This window comes from Aegilops tauschii, chromosome 2 (assembly GCF_002575655.3).
Source record: "Aegilops tauschii subsp. strangulata cultivar AL8/78 chromosome 2, Aet v6.0, whole genome shotgun sequence".
Classification (NCBI taxonomy): Eukaryota; Viridiplantae; Streptophyta; class Magnoliopsida; order Poales; family Poaceae; genus Aegilops; species Aegilops tauschii.
The window spans coordinates 621229518-621244334 of NC_053036.3; the positions used below are offsets into that span (position 1 = coordinate 621229518).

Below are 14817 nucleotides of genomic sequence, written 5' to 3' on the forward strand. Positions count from 1 at the left end.
CTTAGAGGAAGATGAAGGAAAGAGCAGGGCAGTTGAGAGGAAGTACATTTTGATCAAATAGGTAGTTAGAGGAGATCATGGAGGACTCTCGCTGCAATGCACAACTGCAGTTCATTTTCTTCTGATGATAGGTACTTTTATTTTTAGATTCAGGACCATGCATGCTTCTCACATCATATTCATCACTCCAGGCACAAGAATAATGCAAGTCTAAAAAATATGGTTCTTTTTATATCCTTCCTATTTTTTTAGAGAATGGCTCAAGGGGAGCCCGACTAGGGATTACATAACCCCGAAAGGAGCGAGCCAACGTCGAACAAGTATCTTGGACACAACACCATCTGTCTGTACTGCTGAAAAGGACCCTACCTTCTCGTTCTGGCTCGAGGAACATCGCACCTCTAGCTCACCGTCGACAAGCAACACAATTATAACACATTGTGGGTTATGTTGATATTTGATCAATGCATCTACGCTCGAGTTTGTTGTTCCCTTACAACACATATCAACATCAACTGACCTATATATCTATTATCTGGTAACAGGAGTTCAGGAAACAATTTCATAGCTTGTACCAAATGACAGAAGAAAAATGATTCCAAATCACATAATTTCATACGTTTATACAGAATTACAAAAGTTCTCGCTGATATACATTGATCTTGCTTTCATCATAGTAACAAAGCATGTCCACAACTCAAGATTATACCACAAAAATTTGCCGAAAGAACAAATGCCCAATTGAAGCTATGTATAATTAGCTACTGTATAACAGTATAAGGATCTCGTACATAACTAGCTCCAGGCATGTCTTGTTCGGCCAGTTCAAGGGCAGTAAGCGGGAGGGGCGACCTCGAGCGATCAGCACCAGCGGTGAGCAGGCAATCACCACGACGGGCTCCCGTTTGATGTCCGAACACGCCCGGATGTATAAGGTAGAAATGAGCTTTGATCTTGGAGATGATTTCATTTGTTTGAATCATTTATATGAATTATAGCCCGTAGCAACACACGGGCCTTCTACTAGTAAGGATAAGGAGTGAGTGACCCGCAGGGACGCGTGGCGCGCGTCAGAGGCGTTTTACGTCCGTGAAAATCAATCGGGTGAATTTAATCCATATTCATATACAAATCAATCTTATTCGGTGACTGTTCCGTATACGTACCGTACACGGACACAAATCATGTTTTTTTTAGCAAGGCACGCAGAGGTTCTTCTTTTCTTTCTGGTGAATTTGCACACACATCATTGGATTTGGAGAGGCCACTGCTCCATCATCTTTATTGTGGACATCAGCTCTTGTCAGGGTTGACACTCCATCCAGCCAAGAACTGTCAGAGGAGGCGGTCCAGGTACTCGTCGACGGTGGTGTACTTAACGTCAGGGTACAGCTCGGTGGCCTCGACACCAAAGGACGGCTCGATGTCGAAGTTGGCTTGGTCGCCCCTCACGAAGACGGAGAGCGAGTGGGACAGCATCATGTTGAGAGGGTATGCCGCCTCTGCATGGTCACACATGTCAACAAATTAAGAGTGGTCAGAGATGCAACAGTTGTAGCTACGTACATTCTCAAGGCACAATGATGGATGTACCCTACCCACCCTTGATCAACTTGAGGAGATCCGCCTCTGGGATGCGAGCGATCTGCTGGAAAGTCCTTCCCGCTTTCTTCTCCCACAGTGCGATGAGCTCGTTGTGGGACACGATGTTCGCCGACGGCCTCATGTACAGGATCTTGTTCAGGGTCCTCGTATCGTCAATCGCTCTCACCGTGTAGGCAGCTATGTCCTCTTCCACCACAAACACCCCTGCGTGCATCAATACAGATAGATCAACACAGGACAGCGCGGATTTACAGTGGCAAGAAAAAGGATACGATGCGTGCTTACCTTTTGCATCTCCATCGCCTAGGACAGTGATCTTGTCGGCCGGAGGACCAGCGCCAACAGCCGTAACATCGCCGATGCTCAGAAGGTAGGTTTCGGCGAACCCGTTGCAGCAGACATATGTATGAGGTATACCCTCCGCCTCTATCAGACGGCGAAGGCTGACTTTACCAGCGTACAGTGTGGCCGCTGGATCCACGGTGTGAACCCGCTCTGGGTCAGAGCCGAACTCAGATGGTAGGAACCTCTGTGCAGCAACGATTCAGCAATTGATTTGCATCCATCGTTCGATCAACAAACAAGACAAAATGATAATATCACTGACCTTGATGACATTGCCGGCCTCCTTGATGGCCATGACAATCCTCCTCTGCTCGTCGAGCTGACGGGTCCCCACGGCCGAGATCACGACATCTGCATCCTTGATGGCGTTTACGAGGCTGTCGTGGTCAAATAAATCTCCCTACTCTTTTCAAAAAAAAAAAAAAAAAAAATTCCCTACTCATCAGACAGAAAAAAATTAGAATCCACATAGAAAACTGTGAAAAACAAAGAGTAGCTGAAAAAAAGGCAGGCAACACCAAATGATACTCCCTCCATTCTCTTATACAATGCCACAAACTCAAATTACAGGTACCAAGATAAAATTTAATGACTGCTGCATGCTAACTTTTCTTTTCGTTAAGCGGGATCATTAATACGTTTGCATGCAACGAAGGAATGAGAAGGAAATAGCATAGTGTCATTATGACTACATGCATGCAAGTATTAAACAAGTTGGTAATACGAGAAAACATCATTAATTTTTGCCTCGATTACTGTTAGTGGCCTTGTATAGATGCAAAATGTATTTTTCATAGTGGCCTTGTATAAGGGAATGAAGAGAGTATTAATCTTATACCTTGATGAGAGCAACACCGGAATCAATGAAGCTCTTGAGGAGCTGCGCCTTGGCCAGATCAGCCGGTGCAGCATCCCTGACGAGGACAGAGGTCGGGTGGCCGTGGCGGACACTCGCAGCAACGATATGCTTGCCGATGTGACCTGTGCCACCAATTACCAGGACCCTGCTCCTCTTCACCTCCTTGTCCAGCACCATAGTTCCTCCCGATTCAAATACCAAATGCTCTGCTAGCTTGGGTGTGCTACAAGGCCTTGGCTGCAATTTCAAGTGGTGCGATCGAGTAGGTAGCTCTCCGATCAAACAAACAGGATGCCCGAGCAGCTAGGTGATGAACTGCTGCACATATATTGTACACACGTAAGAACTAGCTAGAGGAGCTGCCTTGCTTGTATTGAAGCCTAACTGCTTGTTTTTACACTGATGGGTGCAGTCCCTTTTATAGGACTGTTGGCAAGGCAAGGCAAGGTTCAATGTATCTACGGTGATCTCAGCACTGATGTAAGGCAAAGTTTGAATAATGGATCAGATAAACACAGCTAGCCTCGGTACAAATTTAAATTTGAATATGATGGGTGTAGAAAACCCGGCCCTGCAACCACGCACTCTCGGTGACTGCACTGATTGATGAAAAAAGTAATCACTCCACGCGAGTCAATTGCAAAAAACTACCACATTTGCAGCTAGGTTTGCAGAAAACCACCAAGTCGCTAATCTGTTACAAAAAACACCGCAAATTCTCTAATCTTATTGCAAAAAGCACTGATCGGGTGATTTGGTCCGTTTGATCGCTTTCTGACAAGTGGGGCCAAATTTTAAGGAGCTGACTTGGCAAATAATTTACACACACACCCCTAAAACAAATAAGAAAACGCAATCAACCCCCCGCTACCGATCCCCTGCCGGACTCCACGTCGGCGTCGTCGTCGAAGTTCATCATTGGGCCGCCACGCTGGCCGTCGAAGAAGGAGGTGCTGCAGCCGGACGTGTCGAAGGGCTCGACGGCGAAGTCGAGGTCGTCGAGGTGGTCGAAGACGAGGAGCTGGCCGGCGGAGAGGCCGCAGCCGGCGACGAAGCTGCGCCACCCCTTCCCGTCGAAGCGCAGGCCCGCGGCGCCGTGCCGGACGAGGCCCACGTGCCACGACCGTCCAGCGGGGTCGCGCAGCGTCGCGACGGCGAGCACCGGCGGGCGGTCGAGGCGCGCCGCGAACTTGGGCGGCAGGGACTGCACGCAACGACGACAAACATCAGGTATAGCGTAGCAGATTAAGGATTGAGTAACTAACTAATCATTGATTGGAGGAGTCCCGCGACGACGGGCGACGGCGAGGGCGCCTACCAAGCTGGACTCGAAGGAGCCCGGCAGGAGGATTTTGAAGAACTTTTGCCGGCGTACGGCGCCGCCCTCCATGACCGCAACAGATCCACCGGCGGTTAGAGTGTCCCCCGTTTATGTCTCCGGCACCTCGTCCGATCCTCCGCCCGCCACCCTCCCCCATCCATGCGAGCTTGCCGTTGACCTCCCATCGTCAGGAGCAGGGGCGGAGGCGCAATCGGCCATTGGGGGGAGGGGTTGATTGCGTTTTGTTTTAGATTTCAGGGGTGTGTGTGTAAATTATTTGCCAAGTCAGCTCCTTAAAATTTGGCCCCACTTGTCAGAAAGCGATCAAACGGACCAAATCACCCGATCAGTGCTTTTTGCAATAAGATTAGAGAATTTGCGGTGTTTTTTGTAACAGATTAGCGACTTGGTGGTTTTCTGCAAACCTAACCGCAAATGTGGTAGTTTTTTGCAATTGACTCACTCCACGCCAGCGTTCATAGCAAAGTTACCTGTAATTTATACGTATGAAACTTACTTAATTAGGTACGGGAGGCTAGTGCCTCTTGTCCCATCCCTTGGTTCTCTTCTCTTGCATTGCCCAGATCCGTTGTTTTGCAGCTCAAAGTTCATACATACATGTGATCCGCTTGTAACTTTTGGATGCAGAAACTATATATTAATTTTTGCTGCTGGCACATGCACGGATGGATCATGGATGTATTCTACAGGGGCAGGTGTACATTTCACAATAATTCGGGAATCGATCACTTGCTGCCGGCCTCTTCTCCTTTGTCCCATGAGCAGTAAGAGATTAATAACTACGTACTGTTTTGTACATCAAAAAAGGTGCGTGCATGAATCTGAATAACAATCCATGCCTGCCTGGCTGCCTGATTTGTGCTCCCGTGTGTGCTTGCTGCCTTTAGTTCTGAGAACTCGAAGACCATATTTTCAAGCTTCAAAAAAGTCTTGAAAAATTAAGATATGTGTGCACGTATGGCAGTATGTATATACTATGCAAGTGTAAATTTAAGTGGAAAATAGCGCTGCCCGTAGAATATAGGGTCATTTCTAACAGAAAAATACGGACAATGCTACATTTACGTAAAAAAAAGTAACATAATCTAACGTAATGAGAGACGTGGTGGACTAGGATTGTAGATACGTAGATGTAGCATTATTGGAAAAATACATTCACGCGCGAGGGAGAAAACACAACACTGAGTAAGTTTAGGGAGTGAATTGCAGCGTTTGCCAGAAGGTGGATCAAAGAGAGCGTCAGGAACAATTGATGTATGAATGGTGCATTCAACTCTAATTTGGTCATTCTACCCCTGAGTTCGCCTCTACCCGGCCATTTCTTTTCTAATAGAAAATGGCACGTATGTGGGCGTGCGTTCATAAGGAAATACAGTAAGCAATGAATAAACCGTGGTTCATCCGCTTTACAGCACTTTGACATCCGAGGACGATGTTTCGGTGCACATGAGCATCTGGTCTAGTGGATGAACAGTAAAACAGAAAAAAAAATAGAAAAAAAAAACAAATATGCACAAAATTTCTAGGTCTGTGCAAATTTTCGTGGTTGTGTTGTGTTATGACATCATAGAGCTCTAGACAAAAAAAATCAGAGTTCTGAGTAAGGTTTAGTTTTCTTTAATTAGGAGCACTGATTTGTTTTTTCTGCCCCGACCTACCCCAATGTCATATTGTCATGAAATTATGTCCGCACGTAGAAAACCTGTGCATCTTTAATGTACACAAATTTCAGTTTTTTAAAGTTTTTATTTTATTTATGTTCACTGTCCATCCGTGAGCATATGAGCTCGTCATCAGCTATGGATTTTTGTTAACATCCTTGAAAGTTGCTGGTAGTAAATTGTGTTTCCAAACTGACTAACCTATGCTACTAAGTAAATTGACTTGTGTTTAACTTTTTTGGGGGAAACACAGAAGCACACACGCAAAAACCGTAAAAAAGGGAAAGCAAAAAACTCTGAAAACAAAATAAAATAAAAAAGGAAACAAAAAAATCGAAGCAAAAAACTGGAAAAAAAGTTGGAAACCGAATGTGCTTCACTTTTTTTGGGGAAACACATAAGCTGAAACCAAAAGAACAGAAAAGAGGGGGGATCCGAAAACAAAAAACCGGAGAAAAAACCGAAACAAAAAATTGGAAACCAAAAAAGCTAGAAAAAAAATTGGAAACCGAAGAACTGACTTGGGCTTCACTTTTTTTGAGGGAAAAATACAGAAGCGCAGTTTGTGCTTCACGCAGAAACCGAAGAAAAACCCGGAGAGAGATACAAATCGAAGAACAGCAAACTGGAGAGAAAAAAGTGTAAACCAAAAAAACAGGTAACAAAAAAATGAAAATTGTAAAACAATCTGGAAAAAACAAAAACCAAAAAACCGTCGAAGCAGAATTCACCTTTTTGTAAAGCATGGTTTGTGCTTTACGCGGAAGCACATCTGTGCTTCATGCTAAATCCAATCCGTGCTTCACTTTGAAGAAGCACAACTGTGCTCCATGCATGAAGCACAACCGAAAAGAAAACCTAAACAACTAGGAAAAAATGGAAAAACCCAAGCAAAACCAAAACAAACCCAAAAACTCCACGATAAAACAACGAAAAACATGCTTCCGCTAGGTGCGCGCGACACGTGGCGGCTGAAGCGCTTCCACGCGCTTCTGGAGTGTCCGATGGGAGACCCCTGGAGGGGGTACCCGTGGACTAGTAGCTTCCCTCTTTCGGCCACTGATTTCATGATAAGAGGCAGACTAAGGCATAGCCTAGTGGTGGGAAGGGGCTGATGCCTTCCTACCCACCCAGGTTCAAGACATGGTACTTGCAATTTGGGTTTGTTGCACCAATTATACTGTAGAGGGTTCCCTTACAGTTTTTCTGTCAAAAAATAATAATGATAAGAGGCGAGGGAGACCATTAGGTAGACCTCTCGGTGCATAGCCCCAAAACGACAGAAAAAACTAAGGAAAAATCATGTAAGCTAGTAGATTGAAGCCACAAATGTGCCTCAGGCCGGGAAATGACCCATTTATGTCTGAGCACCTGGAGACCATGAATCTTCTATGTCGTTTCTTTCGGAGGTGTAGACAAGATGCAATGGAATAAGTACTTCACACTCTGGCCCCAATGCGGTGGAGCTTACCCCATTTTTTTTCTTTGCCTTGTTAGTTCCTTCTAATTATGTTATTAGTCAAAATGTAGTTACAAGAAAGGGGCCTCCTACGCGTCTCCGCCGCCTCCGTGGCCGTTAGATGAGGTGTTATCCTGTGGCTCAACACTGTCCTCATCATTGCAACAAACTTTGTGTTGCAGAAACATTTGTAATAGAGGTCTTGTTGCAGAAACATTTGTAACAGAGGTCTTGTTGTAGAAACGTTTGCAATAAAGGTCTTGTTGCAGAAACATTTGCAACAAAGATTGTGTTGCCTTTTTTTGTCTTTATTTTTTTTCAACATAGAAGAGGTTGCGGGAGGACTTTTGCGACGAATAATGTTGCAAAATTTTGTACTGGAAAAGATGATGTGTCTGCGGTGAACCGAGAAATTTCTGTAACAAAGATAATGTTGTGGGTGTACTTTTGCAACAAGGCCGTTGTTGCAGAAAAGTATAAAAAAGCATCACCGGCCGGAGCAACGACGGAGGCGAGAGGGGAGGCCGAACTGGAGCTCGGGCGTGCCCCTCGAGCGGCGGTCATGGCAGCGACGCGGCGACGGCGACGGCGACGCTTGCAACGCCATGGCCTGAGAGGGTCGGGCTGCAGAAGATGACCCCTCTCACACCAGTGGCGCGGCGGACGGATCTCGGCGATGAATCCACACGGCAAGCTCTGGGCAGTTGGAGCAGCGTGGGGAGGCGGTGGACTCAACGGGATCTCGGGAGGAGCACAAGGAGTGATTTTTCTCAAGGATCCAGATCCTGCAACAGAGCCCTTGTTGGGATGAGAGAGATTGCAACAATAGGCTAGTTGCAAAAACTTGTGGTGGTCGCCATGAGGCACGTGGCATGCATAGAAGGGGGCCGATGCCAGCCTGCAATCCTTCGGGTGATTTATAGCGTTTCGCTAAAAGATAATAAAAGATTTAGGTTTACTTCCGACAAGTTTTATCTTGTGGAAAGTGTGAATTTTTCAACAAGTTTCTTAACAGCAATGGTTTCCCCATCTGGCCCAGTTCCCAGTTCAATCTCCGACTCTTTCGACGACATTTTTGAGCAACTTTCAGAAAGGCAGCTGTTAAAGCACAATCATACCTCATGAATGGTTCTAAAAGCGCCTTTACCAATTTTACAATTCTCTTAGAACTGATCTGTGATATTTCTTCAGAAAGTCTAACGGCAGATCCTTTCGCAGTGTTCTCAGCGCTCGGCCTGCTCTCGATGTGAGTTCTCATTTACGTGAGCAAAGACAGATTTCTACAAGCTATGGGTTGCCAAAATTCTCATATAGCAGAGCAAAGATAGATATATATTTTTTGGCGAGACAGCAAAGATAGATTAACAATACACAAGACTAAACATACATGAATTGTTTGTAGGCTAAGTCATAAACATGTTTTTTTCCTCTGAAATAGGAGCCTTTATTGATTCGTTCATTAACATAGGGGCAATAAAATACTCCCTCCGTCCGGAAATACTCGTCGGAGGAATGGGTGTATCTAGATGTATTTTAGTTCTAGATACATTCATTTTTATGCATTTCTCCGACAAGTATTTCCGGACGGAGGGAGTAGAAGTATTTACAAGTTGAAAAGAAAACAAATCACAAACATGTGTTGTAGAGTGTAGTACATTTTTGACAGAACACATGTATGGAACCGATAAATGACCAAATACGTGTACATAATGTTGCAAAAACCAACCAGGCTTTGCAAAGACTTGAATGGGCTAGTGGCGGGTAGAAGTGAATCCAGGGAACAATCATAAAAAAAAATAGCCCTTCAGCACGGAAGTGGTAATTCCTCCATCTTCAAGACAGGTTTCTTTGGGTGTTTGCCGAGTTTGTTCGTCAGTTCAGTGTTGAATGTACCATCCTTGCTACCAATAAGCGAGACTTCTTTGAGTTCAGATAGAAAATCCAGGCCATCAAGAGCGTATGTTGTCCCACTGGAGCAGTCAAGCTTGAGCAGCTCAAGACTTTTCATTGTCTCTGATCCAAATTCCACTGATAATGGGCTGGAGCTGCAACCAATCTCGAGGATCTTGACCTTTTTGTAGGCGGCCAACACGCTTGCATCTATCTTGACGATAAAATTTAGACTGGGCTGCTTGATACGAAGGCGTAGAATGCATAGTTTCGGTACCTCACCAAGGAATTTGATGTCTTGTTCATTTAAAGTGGCCATCTCCAGATCCATCTTCGTGAGTTTGCTGAACTGGTCACTCAATACTTGCTGATATTCAAGGCCCCTTGGTAACGGCAACCTATCTTGGAGCCCATACAATTTAAGACTCCGTAGATTCTTCCAGGGCAAGGATATCTCATCATCCAAGAAACAGCCTTGATTGTCCTTGTCAAGCCGGACTGACAATGATTCCAGATGAACATGCCCCTTGATTGCAGAGAAAAACTCTTTGATGTTCTTCCTGTTGATGCCAGACACTCCGAGCTTGCGTAACTGTGTGAGCTTCTTGAGGGCTTTCGCCATGGCCTTCCCTCCTGAAGCAGCAACATTCACAACACCAAGCGTGTGCAATGCCGTTAGTTTCCCAATTCCTGCAGGCACCTCAACGCCGACTCTATGATGGCATGCGCAGATTTTGGGTAGCCAGTTGGATGCACTAGGCGGCGATGTAGATGCTGGGACGTCGTTGGTGCCAGCACGAATGTACTGCAGCTTCTGCAACTTCGTGATGTTCTCTGGCAGGGTGACTATGGAGGTGCCTCTGACATCCAAAGTCTGCAGTTGCCTCAGATGATCCATATTGCCCGGCAGATGGTGGATCTCACGCCGTCCTCGCAATGAGAGGAACTTGAGGCGACGCAGCCATTTTACTATGTTCTCAAGATCGTCGTAATCTAAACCTGATGCATCCTCTAGATCAAGCACCCGAAGAAGAATCATATTTTCAGAGATGAAGAAAGATTCCCACTTCCCAAACACTGTTAGTGACCTCAGCCGCGAGAAATCCATGCTCTCAAACACAATTCTGTCTCTGTTCCAGTCGTGTAATATGATAAGGTGGCGTCCTGTGCGCCGAGTGGTTAGGGCACAATTAGCCCCCAGCTCAAACATAAGGTTCTCTTCTTTTCGCCGCGGGATGATGTACTCGCGGATGAAACCATTGACCTGACATAACGCCATCCTTGTGTCCAATGCATTGGTGACTAAGTGCGGTAGCTGCTGGATTATGCTCAGATCAAGGAGCTCGGAAAACTGCCTCTCCCCATTCTCCTCCGCTGATTCTTCATCGCCGTCCCTGGAGTAGCCCTCTGCAATCCACCGCCTTACTAGTCTCCTTCGCCGAACGGGGTGGTCTCGAGGATAGATTGACAGGTAGAAGATGCATGGCTTGAGTGAATCTGGGCAAGTGTGGAAGTAGGAATGCATCCAACCAAATAGAGCACGTAAACTATCATAGTCTGGCTTGGTCTGCAGGTGGTGCATAAATCTCTGATTCAAAGAAACTACAGTATCCATCCATGTGACCGTTTGTTTGGCCAATGCGCCTGCTATGGCAACAATTACTTTGGGGAGACCTCCACACTTCAAAATAAGTTCTTGTACTTGGAAATCTTCTAGAGCTGTCGTGACAGATGGATTTGTCTTGGATACCTATACAGTTCCAACAATTTAAGATTAAATAATGTCAGTTATACTAATCTGATGTCTGCAGAATATAATGTGCCCCTATCTTTAAAACATGCATTGATACTAGTCATATCATATACGTACATAACTTCAGAAATAAATGATGCTAGTCATGTCATACTCATACACATTCCAAATTGTAATGATAAAATTTCAAGGAATAAATAGAGTAAAACTATCTTTGTAAGGTAATCTTAATTCTTTGTTATTGAAACTCAATGGTTGGCTAACAATATATCAATATTTCTTTTCTATGCTGCCTTGACCAACCCGAGATTTGCTGGGTTATAAGCAAAGTCGTATTAATTACTAAGCGGCAGGATCATCACACCTTCACACATCAGAACCATCTGCTCATGGTTGAAGGCACACAATGTGGCTGACTACATGGGTACACTTCCACATGTAGGCAGCTAGTACATGTTATTCTGTGGACTAATTTTGCAGTGCAAAACATGTGCCGTAATTCGAAATCGGTACACACTGTACTAATTAAGTACACAATGGTCAATATGGCCAACTTATTCAATTCATTTAACAACATCGACATAAAACTGATGTTACTGGTCACGCCCATAAAATATGGATTGAGACTTGAGGGTTAAGACAATATATAAAGTTTCTTGATATCGCTCAGTGAAGGGGGTGAATAAACACATGCATTAGGGGTTAAGTTTCTGAAAACATGCATGCACGAAACTAGAGTCTTGAGGGGAAAACATACCTCAGCTCTGAACAGACGTAAGGCTGCTGCAGCTTCTAGACCTTTGACATTAAACATGAGCTCTTCGCTATTTGCACAATATGCAGCAATGCTTTTATCAGTTGTAATGACTAAAATAACACTCATAGAGGATCTAGGCATTGCCAAGGAAGACTGTATCAAGTCCCATTCTTTTTTGGACCGGATATCATCAACAACAATGAGCCACCTTGATTCCTTAAAATGAAAATCCGGAGGTAAGCTCCGACGGAAATCCCTTAAATTGAATGGATGAGATACATTCACCCAGTGATACTTCTCAAATAGTTTTGTATAGCACATTTTCTCATCGTACAACTTTTTCACCAGAGCTGATTTCCCAACACCCGCAATCCCCCATACAGACACAACTTGGCAATACCTTATACGTGCTTTTGCTGGATATTCAGAAAGTTCTTTCATTTGCGACTCACGTCCAACGAGAAAAGAATCATTGTCAGCTGGTTTCTTGCCTTTATCTCCACCGTCATGAGAACCCTGTACACCATTATACATATGTGTTGAGAAACCCGCAAAAAAAAATGTGTTGAGAAAAGTTTTGACACACAAGGATAACTAGGGAGAGGCAAAGTACATGATGAAACAACTAAGTGTTATATCTCAGGTAACTTAAAAAGAGGGTTCTCTCTGGAAAAAGAGGATGTTGACTATTTTGTTAGACCATTTACACGAGGGGGCAGGTGGTAGGTAATGAGATACACGCGTCCCATAATTCATATATATTTATGTACTAGTCATAAACCTGTGTTTGAGTTATAAATTATACAAACATCATATAATTTCAGAAAGTTTGTGCGTTACTACTTTATTTGATAAAAACTCCAAATATCCGGTCACATAATAGCTAGATAGAGTAATGGTCATTAGATTCTTCACTAGAATGAAGACATGTTATTCTACAAACCCTTGAGTATTTTTACGAGACAAAACTGAAAAGGTCAACAATTAATAGTTTTCAGGCTTCATATTTTCATGTTTATGAAAATAATGAAATTACTTACATATGTGTATGCATAGATGATTAGATGTGCATTACATATTCATAAAAAATCGTTAGTAAGTACTTTAACTTGTGAGCTAGACAAAAATAACAGGTGCTTAGGTCTATAATAGGAAATAGTCCATCCATTGCAGATCCATGTATTATCTATTTACGTGGCCTACAAATACAAATACTTGTCAGTGAAATATTCAAGGTGTGTAGTGAAATCTATATATACTTGTGAAAACCTATTCAGAATTTTTTGAAGACCTAAAAATGTGTTTTTAGATTAGAAAACAAAACTGATTGAGGCACCTTACCTTCTTGAAGAGGGCACAAACAGAGTGCTCGGGTGAGAACTGTTTGAGCTCTAGTATCTGGTACGGGGCCCCGATGCACGAGCTTGCTACTTCGGGTTGCTGCGTGGACACGACGATCCAGCTTCCTTTCATCCTGTCCGGAAGGAAAGTCTTCAAAGAATGCCAATCGGCCATGTTTGACAGGTCTTCCACGACGAGGAGATACCTCCCCTGTGTCTGTGTAAGTAGCTCCTGGAAGCCCCTGAAGAGAACTTCCTGGGTTTCCTGCATCATTGTTAGCACATCTGTACCTGTGGCTGCACAAAACTGGAGCATCAAGCTCCGGACGAAATCTTGGGGACTGAAAGGACGCATTAGCTTCACCCAAGCGCGGTGGGTGAAGGTTCTGCAGATCTCTGGGTCAATGTAGCTCTTGGTTATGATGGATGTGGTCCCATTTTCGCCGGCGGAGCCCCAGATGGAGATCACCTGAAGGTCGTGGTCGTCACTGACTTGTCTGGTGATGAGCTGGATGAGATCGAGGACGTGGTGCTCTCTCCGGGCGGCATCCCTCGCCTCGGCGAGCATGTCCGTGTCGCCGGCGGCGGCTGCCGCCGTCAGCTGCTGCTGCGGGACGGGCCTGGAGCCAGTGTCGCTGATGAGGCTGTAGCGCGCGTTCCTGGTGCTGACGTCGGCGACCCTGGCCTTGAGCTGCTCTATCTCGTCCACCGCCTGGTCCAGAGCCGGCGGGCGCGGCGGGCGCGCCCAGGGGACGCAGAGCCGGCGGAGGCGGAAGCAGAAGCTGGTCTTGCCCTTGTCGAGGTGGACGACGAGCTCGATGCAGTCCTCCACGTCGTAGGCCAGCTCGCGGATCTGGCGCACCCAGGTCCGCACCACCGGGTTCTCGACGCGCTCCGCGTTGGCGACGTTGAGAAAGGACTGCATCATCTCGAACTCCTCCGTGATGAAGACGAGGTCCCGGCGCGCGCTGAGGCGCAGCTTGGCCTCCTCCTGCACCGCCGCGTGCGCCTTGCTCAGCGTCCCCGCCACCACCGACTTGGCCAGCCCCACCGCCAGCTCCGCCATGGCTTGGCTGGCTCCTCCTACCTTCTCTCTCTTGCGTGGTGGTGGATCTAGCACATTTGGTTCACTTGTCTGAAGAGCATCGGGGGTTTGGGGATCTGGAGAGAGCAGAAGGGAGGAGAGAGGGAGTGGGAGGAGGAAGAAGGGGGTCGGGAATTTCTGTCTGCTCAGCTCAGTCAAAGTCTTCGTCGGTACACGGAGACTTGCCCACTGGCCGGCCAAGTCAAGTCTTCGTCGCCACTCGGTAGTCGTTACATTTTTCCTCAGCCCACATCCGTCCGAACTGCGCTGTCGGACATGTTTTCTTTTAACACAGTACACACGCAAGCGTTTATATACATACACATATACTCACCTTTATGAACGCACACATACACCCTATCCCTATGAGCACCTCTGAAAGACTGAGCCGGCATATCATCTTTAAATTTACGAAGTCAATGTAGGCACCTCGTCATCGACGGGAACGTTTCCTCCCACTGAATACGCATCGCCGAAAATCCTGAAATAAATCCAGGATAAAATGTGAGCACCAGGCACAGTCCCTCTAACCATCCAACCACAGGTTAAGTCGTCTAGTTCGGACCTGAATTGGTGTGTCGAGCCGGACGTACTTTTTTCGACAGATCTGAGATAAAATGAAGGCTTTTTGAGAGTCCGAACGGCAGCCATATAGACTCCGACACACTCGGCCCACCCAAAAACCCTCCCTTTCCTTTCCGTCCTCGCGCCTCCATCCTCCC

General features: G+C 45.7%; 3 protein-coding genes across 3 annotated transcripts; all 3 read right to left on the minus strand.

Moving 5' to 3' along the window:
* Nucleotides 1–593: 593 nt before the first annotated feature.
* On the minus strand, nucleotides 594–3202 carry LOC109753623 (isoflavone reductase homolog IRL). Its single transcript, XM_020312539.4, has 5 exons — nucleotides 2789–3202; nucleotides 2213–2350; nucleotides 1891–2134; nucleotides 1603–1809; nucleotides 594–1502 (listed from the first exon to the last, which is right to left on the minus strand). Exons 1-5 carry the CDS (start codon nucleotides 2984–2986, stop codon nucleotides 1336–1338), a joined length of 954 nt encoding a protein of 317 aa, XP_020168128.1. The 5' UTR covers nucleotides 2987–3202; the 3' UTR covers nucleotides 594–1335.
* A 463-nt stretch (nucleotides 3203–3665) lies between these two features.
* LOC109753621 (B3 domain-containing protein Os03g0212300-like) lies at nucleotides 3666–4199 on the minus strand. Its single transcript, XM_020312537.2, has 2 exons — nucleotides 4128–4199; nucleotides 3666–4013 (listed from the first exon to the last, which is right to left on the minus strand). Exons 1-2 carry the CDS (start codon nucleotides 4197–4199, stop codon nucleotides 3666–3668), a joined length of 420 nt encoding a protein of 139 aa, XP_020168126.1.
* A 4746-nt stretch (nucleotides 4200–8945) lies between these two features.
* LOC109753578 (disease resistance protein Pik-2) lies at nucleotides 8946–14289 on the minus strand. Its single transcript, XM_020312503.4, has 3 exons — nucleotides 13013–14289; nucleotides 11672–12187; nucleotides 8946–10911 (listed from the first exon to the last, which is right to left on the minus strand). Exons 1-3 carry the CDS (start codon nucleotides 14075–14077, stop codon nucleotides 9076–9078), a joined length of 3417 nt encoding a protein of 1138 aa, XP_020168092.1. The 5' UTR covers nucleotides 14078–14289; the 3' UTR covers nucleotides 8946–9075.
* Nucleotides 14290–14817: the final 528 nt, after the last annotated feature.